Raw genomic sequence first — 27,427 nt, 5'->3', positions numbered from 1 at the left:
ATTATAAAGGTCTGTTTACTTAAAAAAGAAAAAAAAAAAGAATTCCAGTTCTGAAATAGCTAATCTGGCTGTTTTGCATTTTTATTTTAGGATGTGTTGCGTATTTGATATGTTCATGGAATGTTCAGTAAACCACTCAACTAGCCCCGTTCGAAGCTAACACAGTTTGTTGTGAAAGTTCACCTAGTTGAACGCACCTCTGATGTCATGACAAACTCATATCAGTGGCGGCTCACGTATATGGGCGCAATTTAAATTAATAAGTTATAGTAATGATCTAAATGAAACGGTACTATTATTAACATTACGATAATTGTTACCTGCATTACAATGCATTATTTCTCACCCCTGCTGGTTCATTATTGCACACAGTATGGCTTCCCCCTGCCACGCAGTAATTCTGGTAATTACTGCCGTTAAATGAATGCGGCCCAATGTTGAAATGTTATGTCAATACAGTAATATATATGGTTAGAGCTGCTGCCACACAGTGCCAGGGTCCTGGGTTCGAATCCAGCCTAGGGGTCTGTCTGTGTGGAGTTTTGCATGTTCTCTCCCTGTTTGGGTGGGTTTTCTCCCGGTACTCCGGTTTCCTCCCACCGTCCAAAGACATGCTGTTCAGGCTGATTGGTCGCTCTAAATTGCCCTCTGTGTGAGTGAGTGAGTGAGTGTGTGTGGTGCCCTGCGATGGACTGGCGACCAGTCTAAAGTGTAGTTGCGTCCTGTGTCTTCTGGGTTAGGCTCCGGCTCACTGCGACCCTCTAAATGGATTAAGCAGTTAATGATAATGGATGGATGGATGAATTTATAATACTTTTCTCAATTTCCACATTTCAACACCTTTGCTTTTGGCCTGTCAGTATACACTTTTTATGTTATATGTAGTAACGTTAGCTGGCTTCTCAGATGCAGTACAATGAAAACATTAAATACTTCATTATCCAGTCCACTAGACTAAAGTGTAATAATCATAGCATTAATGCTGGATGAATTCTACCGACAAATCAAGCCTCCAGCATTTCTGGAATGATAATAGTATCTTTGCCAATATTTTCTTGCAAATATTCAAGGATTATTTTCTACAGGGTCTACATGGAGCCAGGCTTTTATAGCTTGATAGAGTAATATACAACAGATCTTAGGATTTACAACCTGTTGCAAAGACAGCTTTAGGATCATTGCATTGACAGGAAGCAATATACAGTCAATTCTAGTTAAAACTAGCCCAGATTAGACAAATTTCGGATTACTACACATTTTCTACATGGTCACGGAGAAATTTAGTATTGTAAATTATTACTTGCATGAATTCACTTAACAAGAATGTTCATTTATTTCAAATTATTTTGGAGCTCTAGTTCGAACAGCTGAGTGTAACTAATATTGGGAAATGTATTAACTTCCAGATTAGTGCCTTTGTAGTGTATTTTAGTGCTGTTTGAGACTACAGATCCTATCATGCACTTGGAGTTGCCATAGTGCTCACGTGGTAATGCAGGTAATGCACCACCACTCAGAAAAAAAAAATGTTGCTGCAGAGTTCAACACTAGCACAAACACATTTTCAAAAGGCAAAGAAAACCATTAGTGCTATTAGCTTTTTTTAGAGTGAAGATTTCAAAAAGTGAATTATGAATAGGTCTTGCCGTACTGTATATTTTATCTAAAATAAAATGAATACACATTGCTGTAACAACATATGTACAGGATCAGCATGAACTCTGTATGATTTTCAATAGATCTCTTGGAAATAAGGGTTAAGTGATTGAAATAAAGAGCACACCTACGGTACTAGAAATCAGCAGCTCAAAACTATGTTTAATTGTACGTGAGAGAAATGTGGGTTTGTAGGTTTGAGGTTAGAAGAACTTCCAACATTGTGATGCATCTTAATTAAGTGTGTCTCTTTATTTTCTAATGAGAGACAGAACAGTTTTTTTTTCCCCAACAGCCCTGAACTATAGGTAAAAGCACAGGTGGATTCAGGCTTCTACTTGATAGGCTTGGGCAGCCCTAATTATGGAGCTAATGGCTGTATGTCATCCTTGGAGAGCTACATTTCCTGGAGGTGTTTATTGCAGTCAATGCAAGAGGAATTCAGTCGACAGGGCTTGTTAATCAGAGGAGGGGCCCCAGGCTTCATTAGAGAGAAGGGGAGAGAGAAAGAGAACACATTGCTTTTGGGAGCATCTCTTGTGGTTTTATAACTAGAAATGGAGACTCCTGGTAAGTACACACTAAGAGCAGTGGCATTTTTTTTGTACTCTGTGATTATTGGTAGAATGTATTAGTTCATAATTCATATGAAAGGTACAATATGACAACATTTTCTTTTTAAAGTATTTTATTTTTATAAACGCTGCCTTCATTTTTTTAAAGACCAGAGGTGAAACTGCTGCATATTTTTGTTCATTTATATTTGCATATTGTACAGCATATTAATATTAAATAGTTTAATATGTGTAACCACCAGCAATTACATAATTTAAAATATGCGGTACTAAAAATAGAATTTGTTTTTGGCATTAAATCGAAAATGCTTTACAAATCTGTTTCAATATAATTTGTAATAATGGTAAACCTTGGAAATTGTAACTTTTTCATAATTAAGTTTTTCTTACCAACACGATGTCACAAAATTATTTTATTTTGCAGGCAATCATTATTAAATTCTAATTAAATATTTAGTCCTGAGATGTGAACTGGAAGAAGTTCACTACAGAGCATCCTGTTTTAGGTTTACACTGTTTAGAAGAGGACAGCTATATGAGCAAGAATGGGAGCCTTCAAGTACTTATTTGAAAATGTTACTTTAAATTAATCTAACACACGAACAGTGAGGCCATTTGTAATAGATTGGAATAACAAGATGGGAATAATCTGCTTCTACAGTACAAATTGAGTGTAAATATTGTCTGATTCTCTAAAAAGCTTTTCAAAAGGGTAATTTGCTGTCTGCTTGCCTGTAATATTTAACGTATTTAGAAGTTTTTAGGATAAAAAGGTGTGTTATAATGATTACTTTTTATTTTTTTACTATAGCGATTTTGCATAATACAATCCACTGTACATACTTTGTTGCTATACAGATATGGAAAATATGCAAAGCAGCTTCTGGATGTTTTGGTCAGAGAATGTTGAATGCTGCAGAAAAGGTGTGCAGGACTTGTGCTTGAACCTGGTTGATACTACTGAAATGCTTTGGTACAAAATTGTGATGCTGTACTGCATCATCTGGTATTGTATATTTGTATTAGAAATTTGTATTTGATTTACCCCGGATTATTTTATAATAGACAACTGTTAATTTAACGCAAAAGAACAGCACAAAACTGGTTTATATTTAAACAGTTCTGTATTAAATAAATGTTTTGAAGTTTAAAGCATTTAAAAAATGTTATTTATCTTTAAAAAAAAGCGTGCTATCAACAGTAAATGCCTTTAAAATTCCACAAACAGCAAAATTAATGCAAGAGGGTTCGAAAGAAAAACAGACCAGGTGGTGGTGAAATGGAAACAGTCCACTTCACAAGAACATGGCAAGTATATTCAGACGAACAAATAGAACAGACCCATGTGCAGCTAACTCTTAACCAGATGAAACCAGTCTCACTCCAGCTCCGACTCTCTCTCTCTCTCTCTCTCTCTCTCTCTCTGATGTCACAGATCAAAATCTCGCTTTTCATTCTGCACAGCAGATTCCCCACACTCAAGCAAATAACACTACCTAAAACTCAATAATGAAAAATAAATCTCACATTAACTACAAAAATAAGTATTACATTGTACTAGTAAACGTAACATTTACAAAATCTAGTTAAAAATAAAAAATTGTCAGTACATACCTTGTGCATAAAAAAAGCAGCTTCAATATTTTTGTTTGGGAAAAAAAAAAAAAAAAAAAAAAACAGTGCACAAGAGAACTTGTGTTCATAACAAAGAAAGATGGCTTCATCCTTCCAAAAATAAAAAAAAAAGAGAATGCCAATCCAAATAATGTCATTCTCAATAAAGTGGGGGCACATTTACTCCAAATTTCCTGTCTTCTCTCTCAAAATAATCATAGGTTTTTCAATAATGTATTGTATGAGGTAATAAGCAGCTACAGTGCTGGAAACGTATACTATAGGCTACACACAGACAGATGGTCATTCCAAGATAGGAAACCGACATACTGCAAAAAAAAATTATATATATATAATTTTAGGATTAAATCAATCATTATAGAAGTGGTACATCTTTTCTACATCTAAATTCTTATTTTTTTCAGTACTGTACTGCATCAGGTAATAAGCAGGATACTGTAAAGAATGCAGCTAGCAAATACAATGCTGGGAACAAATGTATTATGCACACATAGATAGATACACAGTTTCATGACAATGACTACTGGCTAAACAAATACATATTTACGGATAAATCAATTTTGAAAGCCGCACAACGTATTTTACAGGCACATAGCTGTACTAATATTACTAGTACAACATTAAATTGTACACCTGATCTTAAATGCCTCCTTAAAAAGGGTTAGTGGTTTAACAAAACAAGAACAGCAAGACTGAAATTAAAGACACTGTCGCACAAGAAAGAAAACACACACTAAGACACACACAAAATGGCAGGATTTGCAAGACAAAGAAAAGATCCCAAAACAGTCTGAAATCCAATTAAAAAACATTTTCAAACAAATACCAAGACATTTTTTATTTTTATGAAAACAGTTATTTGCACCGTAGAGCACACGCAAAACTGAAGGATTAGCCTTAAAAAAGTCAAGTTACCCAATATCAACTCCAATATTATTGTTATTATTATTAAAGTATGTTTTAATGAATGATATTCTTTTTGAAAAAGTGTTATAGTAATATATATCTCTGAAAAGAGCTGAAGAGGAGTTTCATACTCGTTATGAATCCTCATTTGTGCCCGGACTCGGATGTACCCGTAGTCATTTGTATCAGGGATTTTAATTTACACCTTATGTATGCATTGCCTTTAGTTGAAGTGTAGGAATCAAATATTACAAATATTATTTTTATTCTAATGTAAACATTCCCAAATAAAGGTTTCTCATAGATATTTCCTAAATAAGAAAAAGAAAATGTATGAATGTATAAGAAAGCTGGCTGTTTTAACGTTAAAATATAACAAGCCATAGAAGTAACATTTACGATTCCATATGTATTTAAATGCCAGTTAAGTACTGTATAATACAATCTTCTTGTCTTTTTGGTTTTAAGCTTAATGTTAATTTGGAAACCTAAGTACTTAAGTGAGGATAAAGTTCAAAGATCTCAGGCACAAAACAATCTTGTCTTTGCCATGCAGATAAATACATTGTTGTGGGCATTAAGCTAGTCTTTACAATATTGTCTAATGCAATGCAAGCATTAGTTCTGTTCAGGCTTTTAAATCTCTGTGCAATTTGCTATTATTAAATGCCCTACTTTTCAAATAGAAAATTAAGCGGCAGAGAAATGTCACTTAGGCTGTCAATTTACTGCCTAATCCCACGACGGGTAATATTGATAATCACTTTACATGTTCATTTAGTTGAGAAATAGCTAAACAATCTCCCCAAATACAATATGCACTGTGTCAAGTGGCATGCACTGTATTTGCACTGTTAATAGGGCTAGGGTTTATTTTTCCACCTCAGACTACAAGTAAAATTATCTGCATAGGCTACAGTGGAATAATTCTCAGTATAATTGAACCAGTAAAAAAAAAAAAAAAATCTAAAATTAGAAACTAGATTTTATAAGTAGAGGTATGGTGGGTAAGTAGAGATGGTGGGTAGCCCTTAATTTTTTTTGTGCTTTTTTGAGTTCCCAGAATGGTTTTGAGTGTGGTTCTGACTGCAGATTAGATACTGTTGTCAGCTAATACAATATGCATGTATTTCACAATGTATCTGTTTGCATAAATTACAGTACAAGTTAATGTGTGATAGTGGGGTAGCATGTTTTGTGAGACGGAACAGATTGAGACAATTTCATTTCCCATTCCGGACAGGGATCAGATTTTTTTTTTTTTTTTTTTTTTCTTTTTTCATGAGCTGTTACAGGTTTAGGATATGCTTTCAATTCTCATACATTACATGTTATTTGAAATGCTGTGAAAAAGAGGGGCCTGGTGGCACTGCAGACTCACTCATTAGCTACTTATTATTACTCATTAAATATTAATTATACTATGTAATAGAATTATATTTATAGGTAAACTGAATAATTGTAACTGCTTTAAATTTGGGGTACCGGTATAAGCATACTTTCTAGGCAGTTTTGAGATTGGGTCCTTGAAAAAATAAATAACTTAGATATTGATTTTAATTTGTAGTTGAAAACATTAAGATGTACTCTCTGATGTACTCTATTACAAAGAACTTTTAGAAGATCCTACTAAAGAATACATACTAAAACTAAACACCATCATAAAATCATTGCCAGACAACATTCAATCTACCTTGTAAAATGTCATACCTGAAACAACTAGGGCAGGTACTTTTTACTTGCTTCCCCAAATCCACAAACCCAGTAATCCTGAGCGACCCATTGTGTCTGGCATAGGAACACTCGCAGAAGGAATCTCTGAATTTATAGAATCCTTACTTAAGCCATTGGTGACAAAAACAGATAGTTTCATCCAGGACACTACACACTTCCAAAAAAAACTTAAGGACTTTGGCCAACCACCCCAAAATTCTATACTAGTCACTATGGATGTAAAGGCCCTGTATACCAACATCCCTCATCATGATGGTATTCACCCTGTCTAAGATCATTGGTCTCTTTTTCTAAGAATTTTAAAGTTCCCCCTCATATCATTGGCAAACTAATTGAATTTATTCTTACTATTTCACCTTTAACAACAGATGTTATCAACAGATCATGGGAACAGCTAAGGTGACAAAAATGGCACCACAATACGCTAACCTTTTCATGGCCAATCTGGAAAACGAATTTCTAGAACAATAGCCTTACAAACCACAATTTTACTCACGATACACAGACATCTTTATTATCTGGACAGGAAGTGAAGGCTCATTACATCAATTCCACAATGCTCTCAATAATTCCCACCCCACCATTGAACTGACAATGAATTATTCAAAAGAAATGACACAATTCTTAGACACAACAATAACCATCAAAAACGGCAATATTACTTCATCCATTTACAGAAAACCCACCGACAGCCAAAAAAACCTCCACATCTATAGTTTTGATCGACATCAAAAACATAAATTTGTCATTTACAGTCAAGCTATTCGTTACCACCGAAACTGCTCTGAAACTAGTGACAGAAACAAACATCTTTGCAGTCTTTCTGATGCTTTCATCCAACAAGGATATTCTCCAAAACAGATTGACAGAAAAATGGAACGTGTCTTCAGAATACCAAGAGAACAATTGTTGGAATACAAAGTAAAACCTGAGTCTAATAGAGTACCCTTAATTGTTACATACAATCCAACCCTACCACCCCTCTGCAAAATCATCCGAGAATTACACCCAATTTTAGCTGAAGATTTCACCCTTTCCAGTATTTTCTTGGAAACACCCCTCCTATCCTACAGACAACCACCTAACCTGTCCCAGCTTATTATCCAGAGCAAACTACCAACTGACCTAAACAATGCACACAATGGAACTTAACCCTGCAATACCAACAGATGCAAAACCGGTCCCCGTATCTCTACGCAGAATGCTATCCTCACAGCACAAGGAAACTGAGATAAAAGGATCATTCACCTGCAGATTCAAAAATGTAATCTACATGATTAAATGCAGCAAATTCTCTGGTGGTATTTACATAGGAGAAACCAAACAACAAATTCGGACAAGAATGAACCTACACAGACACACCGTCGGCAACAAAATTACCAGAACTCCTATTGGTAACCATTTTAACACGCCTAACCATTCTCTGCATGATCTGACAGTTCTTGTTTTAAAGGGCAATTTCAAAAACACACAAGACAGGAGAACTTGGGAACTTAAATTTATAAAATTCCTGGACTCAAAAAACAAAGGACTCAATCGAGATACTGGTTTTCTACCTCATTACAATCTATAGTACTTGTTTATGTATGCGTATGTATGTGTGTGTGTATATATATATATATATATATATATATATATATATATATATATATATATATATATATATATATATATATATATATATGTTTTAAATTAGTGTTGTTGTTTATTTGTGTGTGTTGTGTGTGTGTGTGTATGTATATATATATATATATATATATATATATATATATATATATATATATATATATATATATATATATATATATATATATATATATATATATATATATATGGAGCTCTGGAAAAAATTAAGAGGCCACTGCAATTTTTTCTTAAATCAGCATCTCTACATGTATGGCAGCCATTCCAACACAGGCACACCTCATTCTACTGAATGAGGTACTGATTAGGGGATCACCTGAACCAAATCTTATTTAATGAGGAAAAGTATAAAAACCACTCCTGTGGTCATCACTATCCTCTTGCAATAGGACCAGCTAGATGGCAAAACAGTGCTAGTAGTACCTCAAAAGTAATTGGAATCAAAAAATAACTATTGACCATGCCCAAAGAGTTGAAAAGGAAAGTTTTGAGTGAGGAAAAGAAGGGTTCAATTCTGGCTTTACTGGCAGAGGGATACAGTGAGCGTTGGGTTGCTTCCATCCTTAAAATTTCAAAGACGGCGGTTCGTAAGAACAAGGTCAAGCAGAACACATTGGGGACAACAAAGCTACAGACCGGCAGAGGACGAAAACGACTCTCCAGTGACCGGGATGACCGCCAACTCATTCGAATGTCTCTCAGCAACCGTAGGATGACGTCAAGTGACCTACAAAAAGAATGGCAAACGGCAGCTGGGGTGAAGTGCACGGAGAGGACAGTTCGAAACAGGCTCCTAGGGGCAGGGCTGAAGTCGTGCAAAGCTAGAAAAAAGCCCTTCATCAATGAGAAACAAAGAAGAGCCAGGCTGAGGTTTGCAAAAGACCATAAGGATTGGACTGTAGAGGACTGGAGTAAGGTCATCTTCTCTGATGAGTCCAGTTTTCAGCTTTGCCCAACACCTGGTCATCTAATGGTTAAATGGAGACCTGGAGAGGCCTACAAGCCACAGTGTCTCGCACCCACTATGAAATGTGGTGGAGGATCGGTGATGATCTGGGGGTGCTTCAGCAAGGCTGGAATCGGGCAGATTTGTCTTTATGAAGGACGCATGAATCAAGCCAAGTACAAGGTTGTCCTGGAAGAAAACTTGCTTCCTTCTGCTCTGACAATGTTCCCCAACTCTGAGGATTGGTTTTTCCAGCAGGACAATGCTCCATGCCACACAGCCAGGTCAATCAAGGTGTGGATGGAGGACCACCAGATCAAGACCGTGTCATGGCCAGCCCAATCTCCAGACCTGAACCCTATTGAAAACCTCTGGAATGTGATCAAGAGGAAGATGGATGGTCACAAGCCATCAAACAAAGCCGAGCTGCTTGAATTTTTGCGCCAGGAGTGGCATAAAGTCACCCAACATCAATGTGAAAGCCTGGCGGAGAGCATGCCAAGACGCATGAAAGCTGTGCTTGAAAATCAGGGTTATTCCACCAAATATTGATTTCTGAACTCTTCCTAAGTTAAAACATTAGTATTGTGTTGTTTAAAAATGAATATGAACTTATTTTCTTTGCATTATTCGAGGTCTGACAACACTGCATCTTTTTTGTTATTTTGACCAGTTGTCATTTTCTGCAAATAAATGCTCTAAATGACAATATTTTTATTTGAAATGTGGGAGAAATGTTGTCAGTAGTTTATAGAATAAAACAAAAATGTTCATTTTACCCAAACACATACCTATAAATAGTAAAACCAGAGAAACTGATAATTTTGCAGTGGTCTCTTAATTTTTCCAGAGCTGTATGTGTGTGTATATATATATATATATATATATATATATATATATATATATATATATATTACAAGAGCCAATCAAATCGCGTGAAAGTTGTCTAATGGTTTCTGCAGTCACAGCGTTTTAAAAGTCAAAATACAGTAGCTGACTTCAGAAAGGCTCAGGAGAGTAAGTAAAAACAAGTAGCTTTTGAGTTAAGGTAAATGAAAGCAATACATTTTAAAAACAATGATTTGATGTATTGCTTTCATTCACCTTAACTGGAAAGCTACTTGTTTTATATATATCGGGAAGGCGAAGACAAACACACGCTGTCCTCCGAAGTGGGTGCCGTTGGCCGACCGCTTCTTTTACACACTGCAGGCCCACCGTAAAGCCACCTCAGAGCTACAGCGTCGGAGGACAACGCAGCTCTGGGTAGCTTACAGGCAAGCCCTCAGGCGCCCGGCCAGTCCACAGGGGTATCCAGTGCACAGTGAGACGAGGACATCCTGGCTGACCTGTGCTGCTGTCGAATGACTTTAATAAAATGACTTTTGTTTATGTAAACAAAGCAGAAATGATGGTACTGTCCGATTTATTTTGGCTCCTGTATTTTGCAGAGAAGACCATTGTCCATGCAAGTTTAAATTTAGGTTTATCTTTGCAGTGGCTTACAGCAAACCCTTTCTTCTAGAGAATGTTTATATATTTAAGTTAAAATTATATATTTTTGTTTGCAAACTCAGTTTAAAGGAAATACTACTTTTGCCCATGCATTGGGCTTCCTTGCTTGTAAGTTGTGGACTGAAAATATTTTTCAGAAACAGTAATATATATCTTGTTGTCTCGTATTGTCCTGTTGCATTTCCATATGCCTAACCCTATACAACCGGAGCCCTGGTTACGTGTAACTTCTTTATTTACGTTCCAAGTTCACATATTCATCAAAGTTAAGCTCAAGGTTTGTTATGACGGCTTCATAGGTTCTGGTGTTTTCTCTTTTAAAGTACAAAATACTTCCAGCAATTCTTACCTAATATATTGCCATCATTTGGTAGGTCTCAAACTTTTAGATATGAAAAATGCATACATTGCGGTAAAGGTGAATTTAAAAAAAAAGTGTTATGTTGGAGTTAGTTGGAGAAGAATATTTATCAAACACTTACAGATACCTCAATTTATACAGAATAGAAAGTGCAGCGTGGAACACTGTACAAAAGAAGTTTGCCAGTTTTGTTGTTTGTAAATACTGTGAAAAAAATACTAGTAAAAATCAAATGAACATTTAACATAATTTTTTCATATAGGAAAATCTGAGATCTACGAAGTGATGCTACTGGAAATACTTTGTTAGCTGTGTGTACTTTTCAGTCTTCAAGATCAGTGCATGACAAACCCCACAGCAGCAACAGACAATGGCAAGATTGACATGTCTAGCTGTTGATTACTGTTTCTGCTCTTTGTTTTAGTTGACGGGTTGGAGAAGACATCACTTTCTAACTCTGATGTGGTAATCACAGGATCTCAGACACCTCCACTCAAAGGAAAAGGCAAGCTTTCTTCATTGGGAAACATTTTTAAGCCTTGGAAATGGAGGAAGAAGAAAATGAGTGAAAAGTTTCAAGAAACCTCAGCAGGTACCTGTATTTTTAGATTTTAATCTTGTGAGGTATATTATAAGATGCAACTTTAAATGTCTAGGGTAAGGTAAATTAGAACACAGTTATAAGTATTTTTATTATTTACTGTATCTTAATAAAAAGTGAGATTGCAGTGCTATAACGTAAAAATGTTACAGCTTTGCAATCCTATTTTACATTAAAATTAGCTGCACTTCATCAGTCCTGCCACCAGGTTGAAAGAAATTGCAGGAAGCTCTGAGGACGTAAAGACAATCGTGCATTTTTTCATATCGTTGCTAAACTGCGCAAGGTTTGGAGTTATGTAAACTGATTGTGCACACTCATTCAAATGAGAGGAGTTATTTATTGAAGTAAAATCAATAGAGCAGGCTGTATAAAAAGTGTAAATACCCCACAAAGCACTCACCCTTTTTTAAGCGCACAGGAGATGATCAGTCAGTCCAGCAAGAATCTGAAGTGATCAGCAGCGTCCTTATTATAATCTTAATGTAAATATGCATTTATACTACCGGTACAGTAATTGTACACTTCCGGCTATAATGATTCACTACTCCAGCTATAATGATTCTCTGTCAAACTATTATATAGCATTGTTAATGTTGTATTTGTTAATATATGCATCAATGTGTCAAAACACCACAGTACAGTACTGCACGTATACTATTGCTGCGTTTCTTGCAAGAGGCAGAAAACTGAGTCCTTTCCTTTTATTTTGGATGCTCTCTCAGCACTCACACAGAATCCACAGCTCTGAACAACAACACAAGATATAAATACAGGATACAGGAACCAGACAGACCAGACCCAGAATTCAAACACATGGCCTCAAAGGCTACATCCCCCCTTAAAGTTCCAACAGTCTTGCCAATAGTCCTGGGCCAGGAACGAGGTATTAATAGACCCACGTGAGGCCATGTTGTCAGCGGCAATGCTGTCCGCGGACATGCTGACCTTTGTGAGACTGGCTTCTCCAGCTGAGGCAATCCTGGCAGCTTGAAAGCTTCCATTGGCAATGCTGGCAGCAGCAATTCTGACAGACAATGCTGCCAAGGCAGGCTCCTCCAGCAAAGGCAGGTCTGGCTGCGCAAATGCTGCTAAAACACTGAATTTCAGTAGTGATCTCTAACATAGCAGTTTCTAGCCAGATAATGCCCTCTGTATGCGGAAGATGCAGGGGGCAGGTTAACTAAACTGCATATTGCATTTACTTCTATTTTGTACCATACCATATTTCAACATTTTTATAGCTGGTTTTGGCTAGAGGCCGTTGTTCACCATGTTCTGCCTACCAACGATGGTAAAAACAGAGACACGGCAATACCACAGACGGTACAGTTCAAGTGCGGACAAACCCACCGGTGTTCAGAACAATAATCCAAAAACCAAAGGCGAAAGGAAAAGAAAACACAATAATCAAAACTATAAATAAAAGGTGCTGCACTTCAGCAGCATTGCCCCAGCTGTCGCTATCGGCACAGCCCGAGTCTCCCTCCTACTCCGACCGTTCCTCATGCTTCTTTAAAAATACACAGGGGGTATGCCCACGGTTTCCCCGCTATTACTATGCTGCTTTTTCATATTTATCTTTTGGGTTTCGGTCCCGGCCTCTCTCTGTTTCGACTCGTGACCCGAGCTTCCGTAACTTCCTGGTACGTTAAAAGAGCAGACCTGAGGAAACAGTAGAGCATTATCTTATAGGGCTAACAATCTCCCCAAGACCTACCTCCCAGCCACTCAGAGAGGGGGAAAGTCCACACACACCCTTTCCCCCCTCCCCGTGTCACTGCCATGAGTCACTGGCGGGTATTGGACGACTGCTGCCCTCTTTTGCAGCACTATGAACAGGCCAGCAGAGTCAACACAGATCTCCCCCTGCTACACTTGCATAAAGAAGGAAATATAGAGAGTGAAATAGCTCACAGCACTTGATTTTCAAGGTGTGGTATCCGAAGCATAATCAGAAGTACAGAGAAACTTCATCTGTAATTGACAAACCCAGGGCTGGAAGACCCAAAAAGCTGTCTAACAAGGATGAGCAACACTTGAAGATAATATTCTTAAAGAATAGAAAGAAGACAAGTGTTGTATTGACAACAGGACTGGCAGAAGGTGTCATTGTCCATCTGTCAATAGTCCAAAACACCTTTTACCATTGTTCCATAGTCCAATTTCTGTGTTCTTGTGCATATTTGAGCCTTTTAGTCATCTTCCCCATTCTTAACAGAGGCATTCTTACTGCAACACATCCTTTAAGTCCTGATTTCAAGAGTGACCTTTGTACTGTTGATTTAATGGACAACGACAACTGTGCCTTCTGCCAGTTCTGTTATGAATTCAACGCTTGTCTTTTTTCTATTCCTTAAGGATGTTATCTTCAAGTATTGCTCCTCCTTGTTAGACAGCTTTTGAGTCTTCCAGTCCTGAGTTTGTCAATTACAGATGAAGTTTCTCTCTGCTTGTTTCACTCAATGTTTTTCCTTCTTATTCAAGTCAAGGTTGTTATAATACTCTTGGAGGCTTTGAGTAAATTGTTGATGCTCATAATGCATCAGAGTAGAAAAATGCAACATGTCTGAGACTTTTGCACATCAGTGTGTGTGTGTGTGTGTGTGTGTGTGTGTGTGTGTATATATATATATATATATATATATATATACAGTACTGTGCAAAAGTTTATACAGTACTGTGCAAAAGTTTCAGGCAGGTGTGAAAAAATGCTGTAAGGTAAGAATGCTTTCAAAAATAGACATGTTAATAGTTTATATTTATCAATTAACAAAATGCAAAGTGAGTGAACAGAAGATAAATCTACATCAAATCAATATTTGGTGTGACCACACTTTGCCTTCAAAACAGCATCAATTCTTCTAGGTACACTTGCACACAGTTTTTGAAGGAACTCGGCAGGTAGATTGGCCCAAACATCTTGGAGAACTAACCACAGTTCTTCTGTGGATTTAGGCAGCCTCAGTTGATTCTCTCTCTTCATGTAATCCCAGACAGGCTCGATGATGTTGAGATCAGGGCTCTGTGGGGGCCATACCATCACTTCCAGGACTCCTTGTTCTTCTTTACGCTGAAGATAGTTCTTAATGACTTTCGCTGTATGTTTGGGGTTGTTGTCATGCTGCAGAATAAATTTGGGGCCAATCAGATGCCTCCCTGATGGTATTGCATGATAGATAAGTATCTGCCTGTACTTCTCAGCATTGAGGATACCATTAATTCTGACCAAATCCCCAACTCCATTTGCAGAAATGCAGCCCCAAACTTACAAGGAACCTCCACCATGCTTCACTGATGCCTGCAGACACTCATTCGTGTACCGCTCTCCAGCTCTTCAAAAAAATGTTGACTCATCAGTCCAGAGCACCTGCTGCCATTTTTCTGCACCCCAGTTGCTGTGTTTTCGTGCATAGTTGAGTCACTTGGCCTTGTTTCCACGTCTGAGCACTTCTGACCAGACTTCTCCGGACAGTAGGTGGGTGTACCAGGGTCCCACTGTTTTCTGCCAATTCTGAGCTGATGGCACTGGTGGACATCTTCCGATTGCGAAGGGAAGTAAGCATGATGTGTATTATCTGCTGCAGTAAGTTTCCTTGGCCGACCACTGCGTCTACGGTCCTCAACGTTGCCCGTTTCTTTGTGCTTCATCAAAAGAGCTTGGACAGCACATCTGGAAACCCCTGTCTGCCTTGAAATTTCTGCCTGGGAGAGACCTTGCTGATGCAGTATAACTACCTTTTGTCTTGTTGCTGTGCTCAGTCTTGCCATGGTGAATGACTTTTGACAGTAAACTGTCTTCAGCAACCTCACCTTTTTAGCTGAGTTTGGCTGTTCCTCACCCAGTTTTATTCTCCTACGCAGCTGTTTCTGTTTCAGTTAATGATTGTGTTTCAACCTACATATTGAATTGATGATCATTAGCACCTATTTGGTATAATTGTTTAATCATACACCTGACTATATGCCTACAAAATCCCTGACTTTGTGCAAGTGTACCTAGAAGAATTGAGGCAAAGGGTGGTCACACCAAATATGGATTTGATTTAGATTTTTCTGTTCACTCACTTTACATTTAGTTAATTGACAAATATAATCTATTAACATGTCTATTTTTGAAAGCATTCTTACTTTACAGAATTTTTTCACACCTGCCTAAAACTTTTGCACAATACTGTGTGTTTGTCTGTATATATATATATATGTATATATATATATATATATCATATATATAGATATATATAATAGATATATATATATATATATGTATATATATATAATATATATATATATATATATATATATTAGAGTTACATCATGTTATAATGTATTTATTTATCCATCAAAGCCCACATTTTTTTTGTCTTGCAAGTCAAATCAGTCTTTATTGTGTAGTTACACAGCCCTTCCTCCAATTTGACATGACAAAAAAGCAGCAAAATCAAAGCAAACAAGACAAGCTACAGTAATGTCAAAGTTAATCATTAAACAGTTTCAGAAACTGTGATGCATTTTTTTAAATAGCAAGTTTGTTAGCAAAGTCCAAGTAGGAGCCAAGAGACCTGCACCAATGGAATACGCATCACATTCCTCCTTCTGCTGGCTCCTCCGGCACATCATTCAACCAGAACAGCAGAGTACATAGATTAGCAGCCCAATAATAATAAATCAAATATGGAACACCAAGTCCTCCCTCCTTCTTGGGTTTACAAAGGTGATTTTTATTGATCCGATGGGACTTGTAATTCCACATAAATGACTTCACAAGTGCTTAAAAAGTGCTGCTCGAAAAAGTAACTTGTTAGAAATATTGGGATATTTTGAAACAAATATAACAACTGTGAAAGGAAGACCATTTTGATTGCATTAATCCTGCCCATTAGTGAGAGAGGCAGTGTTCACCAAAACTGTATATTTGTCTTTAATTTTAAAAGTAGTGGTGAAAAGTTTGCTTTGAATAAAGATTTATAATTTTTAGTAACTTGTATGCCTAGATATGTAAATTGTTCAGAAGTGATCTTAAATGGAAAACATTGTAATAAGTTGTTATTCTGTAACCTAACTGATATAAGTTCACTTTTGGACCAATTCATTTTATATCCTGAGAGATTTTCAAATGTGTGAATTAGTTCTATAATACTAATATGAGGCTTGGTTATGTATAATAAAATCGTGGGGCCAATGTCTGATTTGTAAGAATCTTAGTAAAAATGAAATTACATGTCCTCTCAACACAGCTTTTAGTGTTTCCCAGAGTAATGATGGGGAAGTTTCTTGGTTTTCATTAGTATCGAAAAATAATTGTAATCAATTTGAGTATATAGATTGTGCACAGGTGAGTAAAATGAGTAATCATGTCCTGTTGGATTTGTGATTCTCTACACATCGAATACATTTGAGTTCTTAATGAATGCATTTAATAACTTGGCAGATTTAGAAACTGGTGCTGTACGACGAGAAGATCTGTATAAGTATAGATCAAGTACGCAGTTAAAATCACCAATTATTAAGTTAGTTTTTGACATGTCTGGAACCAAAGCCAGCACATTTTTATAGAAAAATGGATTGCCAATGTTAGGGCCATAAAAATGAGTAACATCACTGGGGTTAAGTGTATTTCGCCTATTACAACACTTTTTTGTTTATAAATGAAAAGAAAAATAATGGAATTACATCTTCTCACAAGGCGAGGCACCTGTGATATTACCTTCATATTATTTACAGGCCTATACTTGGGTGTAGCAGAAAGAAAAGGCAGTCTGTTTGCAACATCTTATGATGAACAATATTTCAGTTAAGATCCTTGAAATTCCAATTCCTAGCCAATATTAGACAATAAAACAAGGAAATGCATTAATACATTATAAAATAGTTTAATATGGTTCCAGTTGGATAGTTTCTGGACTGGGGTGTTTACCTGTGTATCGTAGAATTTGTCTTATTCTTACTGTGACTGGCTCAAAGACAACAGGGCTAGCCAGAGATTGGCTAATGTTTGTTGGGTTGTTTTTTTAGTGTACGGTTCCTTAATAACTGAAGACATTGTATTCTGGGAGATGTATTTGTTAGTGTAAGTTTTAAGGAAGACGGGAGGGGAGGCAGAACAACTGTGCAGCAAAATTGCAATGTGTATTTTTATGCATTACATTTAAATTTAGTGTGTATTTCGGATTTTTTAATGTGTAAAAACGGTAGGTACGCAGCTTGTCTGGACTGCTGACCAGACCACGTATAGTTAAAATAAACAAGTCACAACAATTGTTTCGCAGGACAAGACAAGAGAAAGAAGAGTAACTAGTAATATGTAACGACTCAGAATGCGCTACTTTTTCATTAAGTAATAAGTAAGAAACGAATAATGTTACTTTTTTTCATTACATGCCCAACTCTGCAAACCCTTGCGAAAGTATTGACCCCCCTTGGCATTTTTCGTATTTTATTGCCTTACAACCTGGAATTAAAATTGATTTTTATTTGGATTTCATATAATGGACATACACAAAATAATCCAAATTGATGAAGTGAAATGAAAAAAATAACTTGTTTAAAAAAATTCTGAAAAATAAATAACGGAAAAGTGGTGCGTGCATATGTATTCACCCCCTTTGCTATTAAACCTCTAAATAAGATCTGGTACAACCAATTACCTTCAGAAGTCACATAATTAGTTAAATAAAGTCCACCTGTGTGCAATCTAAGTGTCACATGATCTCAGTATATATACACCTGTTCTGAAAGGCCCCAGAGTCTGCAACGCCACTAAGCAAAGGGCACCACCAAGCAAGCGGCACGATGAAGACCAAGGAGCTCTCCAAACAGGTCAGGGACAAAGTTGTGCAGAAGTACAGATCAGGGTTGGGTTATAAAAAAAATATCTGAAACTTTGAACATCCTACGGAGCACCATTAAAGCCATTATTAAAAAATGGAAAGAATATGGCACCACAACAAACCTGGCAAGAGAGGGCCGCCCACCAAAACTTACAGACCAGGCAAGGAGGGCATTAATCAGAGAGGCAACAAAGAGACCAAAGATAACCCTTAAGGTGCTGCAAAGCTCCACAGCAGAGATTGGAGTATCTGTCCATAGGACCACTTTAAGCTGTGCACTCCACAGAGCTGGGCTTTACGGAAGAGTGGCCAGAAAAAAGCCATTGCTTAAAGAAAAAAATAAGCAAACACATTTGGTGTTCGCAAAAAGGCACATGGGAGACTCCTCAAACATATGGAAGAAGGTACTCTGGTCAGATGAGACAAAAATTGAGCTTTTTGGCCATCAAGGAAAACGCTATGTCTGGCACAAACCCAACACCTCTCATCACCCCGAGAACACCATCCCCACAGTGAAGCATGGTGGTGGCAGCATCATGCTGTGGGGATATTTTTCATCGGCAGGGACTGGGAAACTGGTCAGAATTGAAGGAATGATGGATGGCGCTAAATACAGGGAAATTCTTGAGGGAAACTCAAGTCTTCCAGAGATTTGATACTGGGATGGAGGTTCACCTTCCAGCAGGACAATGACCCTAAGCATACTGCTAAAGCAACACTCGAGTGGTTTAAGGTGAAACATTTAAATGTCTTGGAATGGCCTAGTCAAAGCGCAGACCTCAATCCAATTGAGAATCTGTGGTATGACTTAAAGATTGCTGTACACCAACGGAACCCATCCAACTTGAAGGAGCTGGAGCAGTTTTGCCTTGAAGAATGGGCAAAAATCCCAGTGGCTAGATGTGCCAAGCTTATAGATACATACCCCAAGAGACTTGCAGCTGTAATTGTTGCAAAAGGTGGCTCTACAAAGTATTGACTTTGGGGGGGGTGAATACTTATGCACGCTCAAGTTTTCTGGTTTTTTGTCTTATTTCTTGTTTGTTTCACAATAAAAAATATTTTGCATCTTCAAAGTGGTAGGCATGTTGTGTAAATCAAATGATACAAACCCCCAAAAAATCCATTTTAATTCCAGGTTGTAAGGCAACAAAATAGGAAAAATGCCAAGGGGGGTCAATACTTTCGCAAGCCACTGTACATTCATACTATAAGTGTTTGGTACCAACTATCTGTAAATGTTGTATTTTGCTGACAGATTGGTTCCCACCATTCCAAAAAAGACTGCAAAACACTGCTAGGAAGCTGTGGCTAACCAGCTCCATGGTTTCAGACCCAATGCGACTGACTGTGTTAACCTGCCCAGTCACCAGACAGAATGTTTCCTCTGTAGAACAGATTTTACTGCAAATATCCAACTTCCCCTTATATGCAAGCCTTGATAATATTTTGTAATGGAGAATAAACTACAGTGTTTATTGCTTCTACACAAAATAACATCTAATTTTAGAATATGTAAAATGACTTATCTCTTTTATTTTTACAAGTGTTGGAGAGAAAAATATCCACAAGGGAAAGTCGGGAAGAATTAATAAGAAGAGGTGTTCTCAGAGAAATTCCTGATCAAGGTGAGTGCTGTGCTGTGCACAACTATTTAGCCTCTTGTGGGAGGAGCTTAGCAGTATTGCAAAGTGGTCGACTGACAAAAAATAAACAACCACATTTTGAAACTTTTCAATAAACTCAGAATATTTGTGCCTAAGTTATTATCAGTGCAATGACCTATAATTGCCATAACTGTTTCTATAAGCTTAGTTTTAGCAGTGTTTCTTATATGCTTATTTAAATTATGTCTCCAGGTGAGTGCAGTTCCTTGCAAGTTTTCAACTTTGTACCAATATTAACCCCCCCTCCAAAAGGGGTTCGGACATATCCCTGGCAATAGGGATAAAGTGTTGTCATCTGTACTGTGCATCCATAATTTCATCCTTTTGCCATAAATGCATTTTTACATATATCTAGAGAACTGCTTAATCGAGATACAGCTCTGCAAGGACATTAGTTAGTAAGTGTTACTGAGAATACCACAATCTGGCGTATTATTACAATTTGACAGACCTTAGCAGGCTGTAGAATATTTTCTTGATTTAAAATTTAAATTGTGTTATGAAGGATTCAAAGAAAGACCTAGGATGTTTTCTCTTCAGGGTGTAAAGTCGCCAGGTGTTTCCAAATTGGAGAAGTTGTCTGATTGTATGAAAGTATTTTTTTGCATCCGATTCATTTTACTTTTTTGGGTGTCGTCAGTGAATGAAAATTAACTCCAAACAGCTGACTTGCTCTTTCCCTTTGTTTTGCTCCCTGTTGATATTTTTTACCAAACTAATGATGTTGTTGTTGGACCAATATTGCACAGTTAAGTCAATAGCCAAAGAGCCCCTATCATGTGAACAATTACAGCAAAGCCACTGTGGCACTGTTGAGCAAGAGGTAACTGTTACTGGTACTTCATGCAAACTAACCTATACTACTACTACTACTACTAATAATAATAATAATAATAATAATAATAATAATAATAATAATAATAATAATAATAATTAGGGATGTGATTTTGTCACTGTAAAAATATGTAAAAATCATGACACGCTCACGGCTAAAAATAGACAATTTCAAGGAATGGTCACGACTACAAAGATTTTAACTTAAATATATTTATTCATGTAATATACTGTAATATTTTAGTATTTGTGCAAAGTAAATATATATTAAATGTATTTAACATGTATTTAATGTGTTTTCTGAACATAGATTTTTTTTTTTTTAGCATTACATTTTAAAAAGCAACCGTAACAGAATATGCTTACCTTTTAATTTTACCATGTATACCTGAACATTTAAATTCTGTTTGTTTTTTTTAAATAAATGTTCTGGTTGTAAAATTGAGAATTTTGCAATATCGTTTTTGTTAATGTCTATTTAAACGCAGTACGATTTATTTGTACACCACTTCGAGCATATTTTAACGCTCAGGACTGTCTTTGCCAGAACTCATGAAGGTCTTGTCAATAGTACTCAGGGGAGACGAGACGTTCAGGAGGCAGTTTCGGACTCCTGTAGTGATTTTGTCCGTGCACTGGGGCTTGCAACATATTCCAGATGACTTTTTAATAATCAAGAAAAACAAAGATTTCCTTTCATCTGAAGTTTTCTCGAATGAAGAGACGTAGTAGAGCCAGTGCTCTTTACGTTTTTAAACCTGGGTCTTACAATGTTCTTGTAACATATATATATATATATATATATATATATATATATATATATATATATATATATATATATATATATATATATAATCACTCTCTTAAGACTAAAACATAATTTCTATAAGTTATAGCAATGCGTCAGTATAAAAGAGACATTAAATTTAAATATATGCTTTTTAGTATATGGAGGTGTAGTATTGAAAAATGAGAACTACCTTCAAAAGGCAGAAACTTGTGAATGGTTGTAAAACAGCAATCAGTTTTTCAGGCCCTCAGAGCATGGATCACACTACTTGTAGTTAGCAAGTTGAGCGATATTGAATGGGGTCTTGCTCTGGGCTTATATACGAGTTTGCCTCCATTGAATACATCAGAAGTCCCAAGTAAATCTAATCATCACTCAGCCTTGACATTTCTTATCTTTAAGTTAATTATACATTCTAGAAGGATTGGCAGATTCTTATTGTATAAAAAATATTTGCAAAATACATGTGTGTTTGCCATATTTGCTGAAACATTTTAGATGAGTTTTTGTGCCATAAGATTCAGTACGCTTCAAAAATGAAACATTGGATTTAAGTTCACACCTTTTGATTTATTGCTCTGTAAAATAAAAGTAAATATCACTAATTAATAGAATGGTTGAATCCTGAATTGCATAATTCAATTACCTGTTTAAATCTATGGTGAGTATAACACTGGATCTTTTTGTTTTTTTCTGATTTCATTGCTTTGTAATAAAAGATATATTGAGAAATTAGTTTTAATTATTACTTGTATGTTTATATGATTGTAAATTTACATTAAAAACAGCATGAGACCAATGACATGAAATAACTTATACAGTGTAATATATGTACTTATGATGATATATTCTTATTTAAATATGTAATTATCAATTTCGGTGAATGATCAGATTTCTTAGTGGGCTTCAGTTAAAAACTGGAAAAGGCAACTGTGAGCCTTTCGGAAGCTAAACATTGGAGTGCACAAGATGACTTTCTTTGGAATATATAAGATTTCCATTGCATGAGAGTAGATGTTAAAACTTCATGCTGATTTGAACTCGACTCTCGCCAAGATAAACACCAACTAAGACGTAGCTTTACAGTAAACTAATGTGATCCATCTGCATCTTCATCCATTTGTGTTTCTTTCCATCTGTCGATGTAGATATCCTTATCCCTGATGTTGATGGCTGAAGTGTAATGCTGACTCCAGGGATCAGCTTATTTTGCCTCCCCAGCGCATCAGCACACACAACGGCTGTGATGCTGGCTTTGGGGATCACCCACAGTGTGGTCTCCCCAGCGCATCAGCATGACAACCATCTGGATTGAGCTAAGTAGGGAACATCTCTGTGTTTCGTCGACTAGTCCACGACACTTCTAGAGGGCTCAACGGTGATTCTGGCATCCCAGCATCACCCCCTCCGTCCCCCACTCAGCTCAGCCCAGCTTACTTACCCGTACATCAGCGCTGCTTTCTTTCTATTGTGCTTGAAATCCCCAGCCAGAATCTTTCCGTCTCAACCACAGCCAGTTGCTGCTCCTTTCTGCTGCTTCAGGTAAGTTCTTCACTATGCAGCGCAACTCTTGGCCACTGAACCCAACATCTCTGAGAAACAGAGTTGTAGAGTGTGCCACAAATGCTCGACAGCCCACCTCCACTTGGTAAACCCATCCTCTCTGTTCCGCTTCAACAGCTAGTTGAGCATATAGAAGTTTCTTCCTCTCATACGCCTCATCCACAGCATCCTCCCATGGCACTGTTAACTACCAGATGAATAAGGCATGTCGATTTATACCACAAGACAATGTCAGGTCGAAGGTTAGTGGTGGCAATCTCAGGTAGAAAAATAAGCCGTTGACCAACATCTGCCAGCTTCCAGTTGTCCAGGGCGAGGCTTGGTTTTAACACCTTTTCTTGGTGGTTGCTGTCCTGGATGGAGTAATATTGTCTTTTGTGTGTAATGCTTTGATGGAACTAGTGGCAACTTATTGGTCAGGTTACACTTGTCTTCCAATGCTAAGGCCAAACATTGCAGCACCTGGTCATGGCGCCAAGTAAACCATCCTTGGCTAAGACCCACCTTACATCCTGTCAAAATGTGCCTTAATGTTGCAGGTAATGAACACAAAGGTTCTGTGGTGATGGGAGAACATCATATGCTGATCTGATGAGGAAACTGATCCTGCTCTGTTCCATTGTCCATAGGTTTTGCCAGCCGATCTTGCGTTGTTCCACACTCTCCCATCTCATCAGCCTTTACACACCTGATCCTCTCCTCCTGCTTTTGCATCTCACTGACTACCAGCTTCCTCCGGAGCTGGGGTTGCCTTGTGCCATGTAGGAGGAACTGAACTAAGACCAAGACCTCCTCTTCCATGCTGAACTTGTCCTATAATATCACGATTCGAAGGGCAGCCTTAGCATCTTCAATGGCTTTCTTTGCCGCCCACTTCCAGTTTTTAACCCAGGTGCTGCCTCCCTTATGCATTTGTTGTATGAGTCTACTAATGTCATTTCCAGTCGGACCTTGGCACACTTAAACTTCTCAGTTAGAGCTGAGACTAGTAGCTGCAGTATTCCTTTACCATAAAGTCCCACTCTGCTGAGGCAGCATGGAACTCCCAACAATTTCTTGACGTATGAACTAATTAAAGCTTCAAGCTTCTCAACTGTTTTCAAGGAAACTTTGCACACAGTCAGTGGCCACAGCAGCCTTGGGAGTAGACCAAACAGAAAGCACCAGAGTTTGAGTTTGCCTGGTAAAGCACTGCTGTCTGTGCTCTTCAACCATTCCACTGCTTGTTGTCTAACTTCTCCCACACAAACTGTGTCCTTTAGATCCCCGTCATACCGTCTCCCAAGACTCTTCACTGGCTTCTCAGACAGTGTTGGTATTGCCTCACCATTAATGTAGAACCTTTTATCTGCTATTTTACCATTAATTATAGAGAATTGCATTAGTGCCTGTCACAAAGACGGCCGAAGTGGGTGACTTCAGAACCAGGAAATGATGAAGACAACAGACAGGACGGATGAAATGAAACAATGGTGGCGCCTGCTTGCGCCGGTTTATTGCAAAATGGAAAAGGGTTGAACAAACAGAAACAGGACACGGCACTCTACGCCAAAATGAAAGAGACAAACAAAAACAGACTATACTTCACAAAACGGTGCACGGACAGACACTTCCAGCTGCGATGCCGAGCAACAGGCAGCCCCAGGCGATGCGGGACCCTCTGCGACCCCAGGCAAGGCGGAGGAGAGACAGGCATCCCCAGGCAAAGCAGGACCTTCTGCGACCCCAGACGAAGCGGAGGAGAGACAGGCAACCCCAGGCGAAGCAGGACCCTCAGCGACCCTAGGGGATAAAAGAGAGAGAAAAGCAGCCCCAGGCGATGCGGAGCGGCTGGCAACCCCAGGCAAAGCAGTTCCAGCGAACCCAGGCGATGCCAGGCAGGCATCCTTGGGTGAAGCGAGGCAGGCATCCTTGGGCGAAGCGAGGCAGGGAGTCGGGACAAGCTGGGGTGCGGGTGTTGGCCCTCGTCTCGGCCACTGCAGCCGGGCGGTTCTTCCCAGTGCTTCCCTCAGCAGCCAATACAGTGACTGCTGAGGAATGCCAGCAAGTCCTGGTACTCTTTCTTGTACAGGCAGAGGCAGCTCCAGCTCCTCTCCTCGTGAGGGTGGGGGAAGTGATACCAGCAGGCATTCATCCTTTGCTGGTGGGGAAAGTGATACCAGCAGGCATTCATCCTCTGCTGGTGGAAAGGGACCCAGCAGGCATTCACCCTCTGCTGGTGGGGGAAGTGATACCAGCAGGCATTTATCCTCTGCTGGTGGGGGAAGTGATACCAGCAGGCATTCACCCTCTGCTGGTACAGGGAACCAGCAGGCATTCACCCTCTGCTGGTGGACGGGGATCCAGCAGGCATTCACCCTCTGCTGGTGGACGGGGATCCAGTAGGTATTCATCCTCTGCTGGTGGAGGAGGCAGAGGCAGCTCCTACTGCTCTGCTCCTGGCGGCGGAGGTAGGAGCGGTGTGCAGTCTCCTGGCGACGGAGGTAGGAGCGACGTGCAGTCTACCCTTATTACAGGGGACTGGTGTGGCTCTCTCTGCCTCTCTTGCAGGGGACTGGTGCGGCTCTGCCTCTGCCAAGGAAGGGGAAACCAGCAGGCATTCTTCCTCTGCTGGTTGTGTCGGTGGAGGCAGAGGCAGCTCCTGCTGCTCTGGAGACAGCGGTGGGACCTCAACCTCTGGCACTGGAGATGGCTCCTCTCCCTCTGGAGGCAACACCAGCAGGCATTCTTCCCCTGCTGGTGGAGACTTGGGCGGTGGACGCTCTGCCTTCCTCTTCCCCTTTCCCCTTCTCTGCCTCCTCCTCACCTTCCTCTCCTGGGCCAGTTCCATCTCCTGCCATGGAGGGGGTCGGTCGGGTGCTTTATGCCCGACCTCGCCGACGGCAACGCACCACTCCTCTCCTTTTGAGGCAGGTTTCCTGATCCACCTGTGGCGATGGTACGGCCTTCAGGTGGATCCACTCCTCCGTGGTCTCTACCTCACCCCAATCGAAGGCCTGCACAAAAAGAGGGTCTTCATATGAGCACACATCACGGAGGTGCCCATACTCCAGACAGGCGAGGCACCATGTAGCCCCTCCTCCTTTCAGCTCCCTCTGGTGCTCATGCCACCTCTTCATGTGCTCCTCCACTTTATCCATTATTTATTTATTTATTTTTTTATAATCCACAAAAAAAAAAAAAAACTCTCCCGGTCTGACGCTTGGAGGCGCTGTTAATCCCACACAGGACACCACGTGTCACAAAGACGGCCGAATTGGGTGACGTCAGAACCAGGAAATGATGAACACAACAGACAGGACGGATTAAATGAAACAATGATGGTGCCTGCTTGCGCCGGTTTATTGCAAAATGAAAATGGTTGAACAAACAGAAACAGGACACGGCACTCTACGCCAAAATGAAAGAGACAAACAAAAACAGACTATACTTAACAAAACGGTGCACGGACAGACACACTGACAAACATGGTGAGTTTTAAATACACAAGTATCGTGCTGGTCCCACCAGCACGCAATAGCAATTGTTGTAAACGATTTCTCCTCTTCTCTCTCCCGTTCTCCACTCACCGAAAACCCAACCGCGAGTGGGTGAAAACATGCTGCTTTTATGCAGCTGTACCAAGACTCGATTGCTAATCAATCATTCAATTGGAGCCTCGGTACAACTGCACGTGAATTAATAAAGTGCAATTCCCCGTGCTCACATATTATTACTTTTTACTTGCACGTGAAGTGCTGTGCAATCCTCTTGCCTAAATACAAATATACATTTTAAACACTTGTGTTACACAGACCCGTTTTATATCCCGTGTACCAATGACTATACACCAACATTTAACACACCACACGCAACATATAACGGATAATAAACACAGGGGAGGGCACTTTGTCACAGTGCCCATTCAATGTTATTGGTTAATTTGCCCAATAACTGATTGATGCAGGCTACTGTTGTAGTCATGGTTATCATGTCATCCATGTGTGCTTGAATTGGTGGTAGCTGCATTCCAGAAGCAAAGCACTCTACTCCCACCAACCATTTTGATGCCTTAATAATTACTTCCATTGCCATGGTAAAAGCCAGTGGAGAAATGGTACATCCTGCCATTATTCCAACTTCTAGGTATTGCAATGTAGTGTTGAATTCTGAAGTTGAAAAACTAAATTG

General features: G+C 38.8%; 1 protein-coding gene across 1 annotated transcript in view; it reads left to right on the top strand.

Annotated features, from left to right (window-relative positions):
• Positions 1-27,427, top strand: part of LOC121317672 (phosphatase and actin regulator 2-like) — a 130,188-nt gene that overhangs the window by 55,011 nt on the left and 47,750 nt on the right. The window contains exons 2-3 of the mRNA XM_041253835.1: positions 11,397-11,564; positions 19,951-20,031. Coding sequence (XP_041109769.1) covers positions 11,397-11,564; positions 19,951-20,031 — 249 coding nt within the window. The remainder of the gene's footprint in view (positions 1-11,396; positions 11,565-19,950; positions 20,032-27,427) is intronic.

The sequence above is a fragment of the Polyodon spathula genome, chromosome 6 (genome assembly GCF_017654505.1).
Source record: "Polyodon spathula isolate WHYD16114869_AA chromosome 6, ASM1765450v1, whole genome shotgun sequence".
In the NCBI taxonomy this organism is placed as follows: Eukaryota; Metazoa; Chordata; class Actinopteri; order Acipenseriformes; family Polyodontidae; genus Polyodon; species Polyodon spathula.
Note: the sequence above shows the minus strand (reverse complement) of the source record. Positions and strands in the feature narration are given on the sequence as shown.